Genomic DNA, 12,133 nt, shown 5'->3' on the forward strand with positions numbered 1-12,133 from the left:
CTTATCTTTTACCATGTGACGCTAGAGGACAGGTCAAGTTACAGGTCAGATCTGTGCAGAGGTGACCCGCTCACAGTCAAAGTAGCTACTAACGAACAGTAAAAGCAACTGTAAATCATAAATAAAATGTATAATTCCAGGTAAAGCAATGACATCTATGGAGACAAGAAGATGGCGGACCCTCTATTAGTGTCACATAGTGCCCCTTTAAGTCATGTCTAAAGACCCACTTCTATTTATTTGGTTTATTTGGTTTATTTGGTGTATGGGGACGGAGCATGGGAATGAACATACTGTACTGGACATAACATACATAACTCTAAGTCGACTGATTGTAGCTATGGGTTTTTTCCATGCATTGAGCTGGATTGGCTCTCACAAACTCATTTATTCTTTCACACTAAGAACAAGGTTGGTGACATATCTTGTTCACACAATGACATTATGCTCTCGTTCAAATGGAGTTTGCAGCCGACCTTCATGTTGGTGAATGAGTCATTGCTATAGTTGATTTGACTAATTTTAATCTTATACATTTTAAACGGTCTGTTTTGATATATTTCACATGTATTCTCTTTTTTGGCTTTACTTTGTTGTTGTTGTATTTTTTAAACTAGATCTAGGAAAACTCAGTAACAGAATGTCTTAGAAATGTTAGTTTATTCTTTCATCAATGCATGTGCAGCACTTTGTCCTATGCTGTGCTATATAAATAACAGGGACTGGATTATACACGGCCACTACACTCGACAGCTGACATGGCGTTTACAACAGTTGCTAACTGTCACGAGCCTTAGTGGATGGAAATGGAGAATCCTTATGTCGTGATCAAACGTGTAATCAGGCCAATAGTGCATGAAAATAATTGGACAGCTAGACTATTTGATGCCTAAACGTTCTTGTTTTCTCTTGACACTGACTCGGTTAAGAGCCTGACAAGCTGTCTCTGTCTTAACGCATGGAGGTGCTTGTGCCCTTTAGCTGATGGGTCACTTCACACAGCCGTCCTCCCGTGTCTGGGAACGCACCGGACCCCAGGAGAAAGACCATAACTCAAGAAACCAACGGGGCTTATAGGCAGACTTGTCTTCCTCATCAATACGGCGCTACCTTAATACAGCCCCTGTGGTTTGGAGCGCTGACAATAGCAATGGGGCAGTGGCAGAATCAAGGAGGGCAATTACATAGTCAATACATGTTTTGCATACGATTTGAGGGTAGAAATATATATATATATATATATATATATATATATATATATATATATATATATATATATATATATATATTTGATGCATTTTCATTCATTGGGAAAATGTCTTGTATTGTATTTTAAAGTTGTAGGTTGTTGTACAAGTTGTAGCCTAGTTGAAATAGTAGAAGTAGGTGCAGCTAAGTAATCATTTGCAACAATTCTTTTTCTGTTCTGTGTTGCTTTGCTAATCAACGTTTCACTGTATGTTCAGACATTTAAGCCCTGTCTAGCGATGCACCGATCAATCGGCCGCCGATTTAAAAAGCCGGTTTTATGCTGAATCGGCCAGAATCGGTGACCGGCCGGTCACTGTCGTAATTGCCGGTTTTCTGCCGATCCAAACTGACCCGTATGCGCGCATGCGCGGTGCGTAGCAGCTCAACGCGCCCAGAGCAAACAGCTAAAAACTACAAGACTCTTTCAGTGCGCGGTGGCCAAAGTGTCCAGTTTACATTCCAGTCTGTGTAAACGCGCGTCGAACACCTCCTGCGTTTCCCGCGGCGCGATTCCTGCTTTTTCGCCGTGGAGCGCGGCGCAGAGGGTGCATTTTGCCGTTTTCCGCTCTAGACGCTTTGACAAGCATAAGCTTCAAAGCGTTAAAATTGTTCGTCGCAGAAAAGTTCAGATTTGTTCAACTTTGTTGGAACACAAGAAGGAGCGAGCCTGGAGGAGGATCAGAGGAGACTGGACTGTGGGGTAAGATATTAAAATTTTGAGACGATTACAATCTACGTGTTGATAGTTGATGCGGTCAAAATTATTTGCGCTGGTTTGTGTTTGAGTTCATGTGTTTAGTCAGAGTTATCTGCAGAAGAGTAGGGACACATGAAGGGGCCAGAAGAAGCAGCAGCAGGACTGTCAGAAGAGTTAGTTGTTGTTGTTGTTGTTGTTGTGGTTGTTGTTCTGCTCAACTAGCAGAGCTAGGCTACGAGCTAATGCTAACAAGAGATCTCATCCACCTGAAATGATGAGACTTTAAAAATACTTTGATGCATTTGAGATCACATTACGTAGATACAAAACTTAAATTACTGACTCGAACAGTGAAATGAGTGACTACAATCTAATGTCAGGACTATTTAATTGTCCCACAGCCTCAAAGAAATGTTCACACAATCAGCTGTGCACTAGAATCTATAGTGCACAGCTGATTGTGCTTCTAGTGAGTGTGTGAAGTTATCAAAGAGCTGATGAAACTGGAAAATGATATTGGCAACATATGTGCCTCATTTAATATACTGTATTATAATAGTAAAAGTTTGAATAATATTGCAGTAAATGTACTGGGCTCAAATATAACTGCTGTACAATGTTCTTTAAGATCTGGATTTGCCTTCAGCCCTCCCTGCTGCCCCTGCTCCTGCTGCTCCTGCCCCTGCTGCTCCTGTTGCTCCTGCCCGTGCTCCTGCTGCTCCTGCTCCTTCAGGGGATGCTGGCCCTTCTGCTGCACCCACAGGTGTGTAAAAGCATTTGGTTGGATTACAATTTGTTTTTTAGCCTGTGTCATCTAAATTGCAATGTTTTTTTTTGTAGAACCACGAGGAAGAGGACCTGGAGCCAGAGTCCTCCAGCTTTGAGAGGGAGGTGCTGGCAGCGCTCTGGGACTGACCCTCCTCATGTTCCACCTGCTTCCTCTCCTGCAGAGGGTTCCAGCTCATTCAAAAGAATGTGTAAAATTACAAATGTATAAATTACTATATGAAAATAGTTCATTTGATTTCAATCTGGAACCATTGGAGCTGCATCTTCTGCAGGAGAAATGGACTCCTTTTTCCTCTGTGTCCCCCACTCTTCTCCAGGCCATATATTAGTTAGTATATAGTTCTGTATTTATATATTATTTTTATATATAGTTATTTATTTTTCTATTTTTCCACAAAATAAATTACATTTTATATTCTAAAACGTGTGTCCTGTATACATGCACCTTTTTCACATATATAATACTGGGTAGTTTGTGGGAAAATCAGTGGCTAGATAGAAAATCCGTATCGGAAAAATCGGTTTTGGCAGGTCCAACCTCCTTAAAAACTGGAAATCGGTATCGGCCAAGAATTTTGGAATCGGTGCATCGCTAGCCCTGTCCTAGTACTCGCACTTCAAATGTGTGTTCAGGGCGTTCCTCTGAAGTGTGCAGGATCTTAGAATGTTTTGATCCACACTTCCAGCAAGTGTGGAGCGATTCAGACCTCAGGCAAGTACATTCCCCACAATGCATGTCATTGTAATGTTTTCAATCGGCGCGGCGCTTCTGCCTTAGCGATGTAGCAACGGAAGCTAAAATGAATACAATGGAAAGGAATGTCTTAATAGTTAAACTAATGATGTTATAATAAATATGCAACTGTCCAGCAAAAAAACACAATACAAACTTTAAGCCTGTTCTCATTTGTTTGTGGCCAATTTCCGCAACAGTACCAAATTAAACTGAGCTGTGGCTTTGTGATTAATTCAACTGTGGTACAGTATAACAACAACGCGGACAGCTGTTTAACCTTGCTCTTTTTCTTTACCGCATACCAATTCTCCGGTTTACATCCCCTGCGTCCTTATGCATTTACACACTTACACTTTCAGAAAATGCACACTTCAGACAAGTGTGTAGTGAGTAGTGCGAGTATTAATGCTATTTCATGTTGTCCTTGTGACGTTATATTTACCGTATATGATGATCAGGCAAAAGTAACTTTCTATTCAATAAAGATTTAGTCTACACACTATACACAATATATTTATCACATTGTGGGGATTGTTTTTATTGGGACCTTCCTTCTTTATGGGGACAAACAGCAGGTTGCAAACATGAGCAAATACATTTTGATCCAGTACAGATATGTGGTAAAAGCAGCTCTTTGGGGCACAATGAGATCGCTGATGTGGTCAACTTTAGCATGATGGGAAAACTCACTCTGGCCTTTGAAAGTTGTGAAAAGTGTATATAAACTCATCGCTAATAATTAGGATGGTAAGAATACGAGAGAAAGTGAGAAATATTGTTGGACTAGTGCAATTCATTTTCATTTGTTTTGCACATTGTTTCTTTTATAGCTTGTCTGATTATTTTGGATGTAATTTTGCAAACAATTTGGAGGAACCTTTACCCAAGTGCATTTTAAATGTCACAATGAGTTAGGTGTTTATTATTGAAGGTAGTAGTAGTAAAAATGATGCAGTAATCATTTATTTTTCTGTTCTGTGTTGTTTCGCAACTCTTTAAATGTTAAATTCATTTGGAGAAATGGCTGCCTGTCAGTGAAATTACACCTGTTGCTGCTTTTGATTGGATTAGCAGAAACACCAAACACCAATTATCTCTGTAATGGGATGACATAAAGATGCAGATTTCCCAGTGGTGGTTACATTTTAGAGGCAGTGGTGGCTTAAATCACTTACAGGCATGCCTCTGGGCCCGGGCTCCCCAGCCTTTCCTCTGCGTCCCTGCGGCAGACACAAACACAGTGACTTCAGATGAGAGCGTGAAGAAGATGCAGCAGCTTACAACAGGTGTGGCTGCCTGGGCACATACACGCTGCCAGCAATTAAGACCAGAGATAGAAACTCCTGTCACAGTCTCTAATTTGCTTTTAATTAACAACTACAAAACAGCTTAATTGCTGCACCCCGTGTGGCCCACTACTCTATGTTCCCCGCTCAGGTTTAGAGCATTTTCCCCAGATGCATGCGTTCTCTGCAACAACATTCAGAGCACAAGTGTCCGATAATAGCGAATACACTGTCCAAAGAAAAGGAGGTCGCCGTCTTAAAACAGGATCCTTGCAAGTCTGACAAAGCTGACATCTCATAACAAAATGTAATACGATGGGAACAAGTTGCAAAGATTTACATGAAGAGGTCTTATATCCTCATGAGGAAAGAGGATAAAGCTTTTGCGGACGTCCTTATGGATATCCTATAAACTGGCACAGCATCACAGGCTCTGACTGGAATTAGCTTTCGCACACAAACAGCCACTAGAATTAAGTCAATTAGGAGAGAATACTTTGGCTGATATGAAACCACAGGCAAGAAAGTGTTGATGCCTAATGCCACATTGATTACTTTGTTTTATAATTGCATTCATTTATGTTTGGTTCAAAATAGAAAATAATCAGGACAAGCATATATTGTGATTTTGAGTTTATTAAAACTCAGTCTTTTAAGTTCGAATCCTCTATCTTCATTAAAATAGCTTCTGCAAATATTCATCAATGGTAGTGGTAGAGGTGGGAAATATATCAAAATTTAGAAAATATTGCAACATTTCAATTTTGAGTATATCGTTTATAGTAAAATTGCTCAAAACAAAAAACATGATTTAAAAATGAAAATGTCTTCATTTGACAGACATTTACATTTGTCTAATAATTAAGCCTCAATTAATACGTTTAAAGACAGATATGAATATTGTTATCGGGATAATTCCCAAAAATTATCAATATGTTTATTTTTGTTAATATCTCCCACCTAAAGTTAATGGACATTCTATAATAACTCATCGCAATTTACTGCAAGTTACTTTAAATGTCAAATGTCATGCAGCAATACAATTTAAATGCATCATGTGTTTTTGGCATGAACAGTATTTACACTTTGCAAACCAATCATAATCGTTTTTAGCCTCCTCTCTTTTTGTTCTTAATTACCGTAGTTGAGTTTATTAATATGCCACTCCTATGTGCCCTATCTACAGCACGGAATCAGCCAACCTAGATTTAAAGGATCACTATTATTATCCTCCTCTCTACTACTGTACATGCCCTGATTGCCACATAAAGCACACTTCCTCTCTCTCCTGCAGCAGGCCCGGCTCAATCTTTCGAGAGCCCAAGGATCATCACTCGCAGCTGCAAGAAGAAGATTCACAAAGCAACGCCCCCTCTCCTCTGACATGCCGAATGCGCACTCTTTGATTAACTGGGTCGAGTTTGACACTTTTGCCTTCAACAAAGACAAAGGATGAAACTTTACTCGCAGCTATGCCTGTTTTAATCATCTGTTTGTATGTTTGAAGTCTGGGGATTTGAAATATAATATAAAGTACAGTTAATATCATTGAAATAAAGTCACAAATTATAGGCACCATCTCCTGGAATAACCCCCGTTACCTATGTTGTTTAATGCATGAAGACAGCCATGGCCATGTATCTTTTGATCATCCGCGTTAATGTCGCTCTGAAACTCTGCACTCTGTCTTAATGGGAACACATTCAAGGGCTTCTTCATGAAACCGAAGGAAGCAGAAGTCAAAACCTGTCAATGCCAAGGGAACAAAACCTTTAAAAGGCTTGAAAGCCCTTTCAGCTTCAAATCTCATTACATTCCAGTGCAATGGTCTCTTTCAGATATAATTGAGGTTGGTTACCTTTGGGCCCCAGAAAGAGCACTTGTAAGGCAGACAGAGTATTCTTGTAGTAGTAGCTTTTGCACTGAGGGCTGGATTTAGATTGAAAAAACATGCATTTGCTAAAAGAAAAGCATAACAAAGTGTGTGATAATGAATGGGTTGACAAAGGATCACTGCCGAATTTGCACAGGTGTGTGTTTGTTTGAGCCTTGGCCCAAGTCTCTGCCCCTCTCCTCTGAACTTAAAAACAGATCCATGCTCAAGCGATTTCTCTAATGAATATTTCATATCCTATTATTTCAAACAGGTCATGAATTATGCAATTGTGTTTACTACCACTGTGCATTTGCCCTTAAATCACTTGACTTTTAGAACAGGTCACATTTTAATTCACTAATTGCAAAATAAAACATGTAATTACATAGTAAGGAGTTCAGGGGGCAGGGATACATGTTATTAACAGAACAATGAATAAAAATGGAAATTTAAGACCAAAATATGATCGGTATCTGCAAAAAAACAAACAAAAAAACAATACTTACTTATTGGTAACGTATACAAGTAAATCTATTTTGCAAACGAATAACACGATGCAGTGTTTAAGACCATCTAAGACCTGAATAAAAAAACAGGGTTTCACCAGGAATAACATGCTAGATAAAATATGCTAGATCAATATGCTCAGATAATTTGCTGTGGTGAGCTCAAACAGGAAAAGCCAAAGAGACAGAAACATTTAAGTTTGATAGCTCTAACTCAAATTGACAGTGTATTAACACAGACACGTTCTGTCTATAGGTCGTTTACTTCTTCATGTTCTCATAGACTAATGTGTGCTTTAGAATCCATTAGATTAAAAGTAATTAGTGTATGCTACATCTGCTGCTGCGGTTTGCACTCAAACATCCCACTGTTTTACAGCCCACCAGCACCTACGTACTCTCGCAGCACGACATCCGCTCACCATCAAAGCACAGAGCAAACCCATAGATCAATCCTTAATGAAATTTTAGATTCACTCGCTTTTTGTTTACATTTAATGAGCACAGCATTGTTCAAGGACCACATTACATAAATACTTGAAAAATGTACAGTACAAGCCTCGTGCAATCAAAATAATCGGTGCCTTTCAATTTTCTGTCAAACGTCATATTGCCAGAGGAAAGTAGTACCAGAGATGTCCAAAGCTCAATCCAAGCAACAAGGCTCAGAAAACTCCAACCTAGAATATAAACCTTCAGCAAACTAGATAAAGGAAAAAAAGCATTGTGAGACAACAATGAAAGCAAAGCCAGACCATTATCGTTGAGATTTAAATAGGGCTCATTTTTAAACACAAATCTGGACCATCCTAATTATAAAATGGTTGTGTGTATAGCTATATATGCACAGCTAAATCCCTGCACATGGGTAAACAGAAAACATTCTCCAAACATAAGGACTGACTGGAAATGCCTCTTTTTGAGATATGAGAGAAAGCAGAAGTGACAGAGAACTACAAGATAAATGCCACAAGAGGAATTGAACACGCCTATCACTAAAATATTGTGTCACCATTCCAGGAAATCAAACCAAACAAACTCCTTCATGAGAGTCAAGAGTCAGACCACTCTGTAAGCTAAATTACCTGAACCATTCTATAATATGTTCTGCAAAAATCACGTTTTTGAGTATTGCATTCATGTCGTTCGAGAGCCTCAGGAATAAGGCACTTGAAATGTCCGATTGAGTTGAATCAAAAAGCATTGATACTTTTCAATCTTATATAAATGAGCTGGTGGGATTTAACAATCAGAATAAACTGTTTATAATATCTATTTCAGTGAGATTAAATATAGACTACTTAAGTGTCACGTCATTAACATTTATCCATTTGCACTATTATCATTATTTATTGTTTTATGTTGTCGAACATACATAGTATAGATGAGAAGGATTGTTTTATCTTATCATATTTTACTTTGACCCAATGTTGCTGACACTATTTGCCCTTAGTTGAAGAAGAAGAATCAAAATGAACTATATTTTGAAGTTTCATAAACTCTAAACTTTTGAGGATATGCGTATAATGTATAATTGATCCTACTGTATAATTCATCTTACTGCATGAGATCAAGTGTATTATTATTCTTTTTTTTTTCACAATTTACTTTTCCCGTCTGTAAACACCTGCTGTCTCCCCTTACTCTCCTGTCACTCGCCCTGTTTCCTCCACTCCCAACTTTTTGCCGCCTGTCGAATCACCCCAGCCATCTCTGTTGCTAGGCTACGCTGGTGTCCTATAAATTTGACAACATTCTCGTGCTTGATTATTATTTGAGCGCTGCTGTGTGGAGCCCTCCTTCAGGTCATTGCAGTAGATTAGAGAGAAGGAGGTAAGGAAAGGAAACGAGGGATGAGAGGGGGAGGAGGCAGATGACAGGACGCTGCATGCAGAGGCAGAGTGGGAGTTGGAATGAATAAGCTTTAGGAGTGAATGAAAGATGGCATGGTTAGGCTAAACATATCCATGCTTGTGTTTAGCTGTAGAGAGAAGAGAGCAGTGCATATTAAAGCAGTGGTTTAGTTTTGACATTCAGAAACTCCAGCAGGGGAAGTAGAGTACAGAAAGTACCCTTCTCTTCATTCCATTTCCTTGACAGGGGACTAATCATTGCATGCGGAGATTCCTCTTCCTGTTCACCTCATTATGTGCAGACAAAGGCAATAACAAAGCACATTTGGGACTACTCTTATGGGACAGCAACAAAACGTATATTTCAAACACATTTTCTGATTGCACATTCTTGAAGCTTCTTTATCCACAAAACCAAGGCCTAACTTTTTTATCATGTGTATCTATTTAGTAACTGAGCTTGTAATTCATAGCCAAACAGACTAAGTACATTTCAGAAAAGTAAAAAAGATAATAGACCTGCAAAGGATCTACTTATTCCTGGGCCAGAACTTCTCAACTGCTTCTATACCTGCTGCTGAAGGAATTTACATTTGTCTCAGTAAAGTTCTGCACGCCAGATAGGAGGTCACAGGTTAGGTACATTATGTGACAAATTAGTCAGATGGCTGTGTTTTCACAGAGAGAAACTTTGAATTTAGAAAATTTAAATTTAAAAGCTGTTTTTTTTATTTTTTATTAAAGAAAATATGAAAAAAGCTTCTCACAGATGTAGTGGCGTTGTTGATGAGCCTCGTATGGAATACCTGGAGCAAAGAAAACGCGCTTGCCTTTGTACTGGAGGTCTCCATTAACCCTTGCAGCCTTCAAGACACGTTCCTTCACACAATCTTTATGAAACCTCATTATCAGGCCTTGTGGTTTATAAGAAGCTGGTCTGTGTTTGCCCAGGCTCTTAGTTGCTTTTCATGTTAGCCTTGTAAGCTTTGTTAGCTTGTGATGCGGTTTGGTCTGTTTTGGTCACATAGTGTTACTGGATTTGTGTCCTCTTTGTTTACTCATCTCTTGTTCTTCCTCTTTGGGATAAGCTGGGTCAAACGATGATTTTAAAGCTACGTTTTGCAGCCGCACAGTGAATTGTGTCCACTCAAAGCGCCGCCTTAACCAGAAGTCTTGGAAATTGAGTGTGTTTCACACGGCCCTGTGGGATGTTTAATGCTGAGTGGCAGAAGTGGAACCTTGCAGAGTGGTTGGTAATTTTATAATAAGCAATGTGAATGTAATTTATTCCTCTGAAGACATATTTGTAACGCAATCCACTGACATCCATGCAGCACCACAAAGACTGTTAACATTTTCAGCAGATTTTAGGATTTTGTATTATTAAAGTCCCATCAAATGGTGTAAGAATTGCATCTGCAATACAGCTGAATAGAGGTTACTTTGGGTTTGAGGCGAGGAGACGGCCTTGAGATTGACACTATTTTCCGAACTTCTGACCTAATCCACAAGGATCCCATCCTCCTCCGACTTCAGCTCTGCTCTGAGTTGTAAAGTGCAAAAGATCCTCTCATTCCTGCAACACAAACCTTAAGCTTACACCAAAGTCACCACTGACAGTGACACACAGCAGAGCAGAAGCACTCGTTCATGAAGACTCCATAATCCTTATCCCAAATGTCAACATGTCTGTGTCGTGTCCGTCCACTGTACTGGAATAACACAGTGGTGGGGAAACGGAGAAGGCCAAGGGTGCTATATTTTCTTACAATAAAGCAGATATCGCATCAACCATCCTCGTAATCCACCTGATGAATGCTTCTGTGGAGCAGGGTCAACGGATAGACTCAAGGAGAATTCTGAAATGAACACTATGGGACCAAATTCAAACCAGAAAGAAAATGGTACAACATACGTTTTGCCTCTTATATAGATAGTATTTAACTTGACCACAAGTTTGTACCAATATTAAGATGAAGAGCTCTGTTCTTCCCATGCCTGGTGTGGACACAGATGCTTGATGACCTGAAAGGAACATATTTGACATGGCTGTGCTGAGTTGGTGTGCAGTGGTCTTATGTAGTTTATGGGAGAAATGACCTTTTCTTGAGTGAAAACACAAATGCCACTCCCTCTTCTTCTGCCTGACTAAAGACTGCTGTCTCCCTAGGGTGCATGCACTGAGGCCACCTGAGACTGCTGTCGGACTGCTCAGTGACGCTTGATGGGATCTGGCGACATCGCTCTCAAACCGCAGCTGTGTTTACTCAACACACCAAAACATACAAAGCGCTATATGGACAGTTTTAGCATTATAAAGTACAATCTTATGACACAAACCGATGAGTATCAACAATAAGTTACACATGATCCATAAAAAGACAACATTTCTTTTCCACTGTGACCTGTGAGAGCCTGTTGTGCCACAGTCACATGTGCAGTATCTGACAAGCCCAGTGCCACAGGGACAGTTATTGTATCCCAATTCAAACAAGATGCAAACAATTATGCCACCAAAAGCTAATTTATTCTGTAATTAATTTTGAAATGTCATCCCTTCCTCCATGCAAGTAGTTTTTCATTTCTCATTTAAAATTTTTCACCATGAGCCATAATAGCTGGAAAGACCAAGTAGATAAAAGCCAATGCACAAAATTGTTCTAAAATGTCATCATAGTTGTGGATTGCACCAATTTCACCACATTTTGTTGAACCGGTAATGACCATGTTAAAAGCATATTACAGCTAAAACCATGAAGCCATATATTAAGAACAGTTTTATTGTCTATGAATTCAAAGTAGAATTGACACACTGTCATATCCCCTTATGCTAAATACTTTCCCTTACACATCAAGCCAGCTGCACATGGGCGTCAGTGACAGCATCTTCTGATGAAAAAAGCACACGAGTGGATTTGCAAGTTAAGCAGTGTCTTATGCTGTAGTTGTCAAATGTACAACAAGCACATTCCCTGTGTCACAGCAGCATATAAATGAAGTACTAGCTAATATTGATTGATTGAGAACATTTAATAATGTCATAATAAAACATCATAAAAGCCACAACAGAACCGCATCACCTGCTCCTGGTTAAACATCCCATTATATCAAAAAGAGAACTTTCAGATCTCAGTGGCCT

At 39.4% G+C, this 12,133-nt stretch overlaps 1 protein-coding gene across 4 annotated transcripts in view; it reads right to left on the reverse strand.

Moving 5' to 3' along the window:
- Positions 1–12,133, reverse strand: part of LOC140350759 (uncharacterized) — a 117,217-nt gene that overhangs the window by 47,875 nt on the left and 57,209 nt on the right. For 3 of the 4 annotated variants that reach the window (XM_072436238.1, XM_072436236.1, XM_072436239.1), the window contains one exon: positions 4,649–4,693. The exons of the other annotated variant lie outside the window; for it this stretch is intronic. In XM_072436238.1, coding sequence (XP_072292339.1) covers positions 4,649–4,693 — 45 coding nt within the window. The remainder of the gene's footprint in view (positions 1–4,648; positions 4,694–12,133) is intronic. 4 annotated transcript variants of the gene reach the window in all.

Source organism: Eucyclogobius newberryi, unplaced genomic scaffold (assembly GCF_026437365.1).
Source record: "Eucyclogobius newberryi isolate DKJ021-1_F unplaced genomic scaffold, fEucNew1.0.hap1 SCAF_8, whole genome shotgun sequence".
Taxonomy (NCBI): Eukaryota; Metazoa; Chordata; class Actinopteri; order Gobiiformes; family Gobiidae; genus Eucyclogobius; species Eucyclogobius newberryi.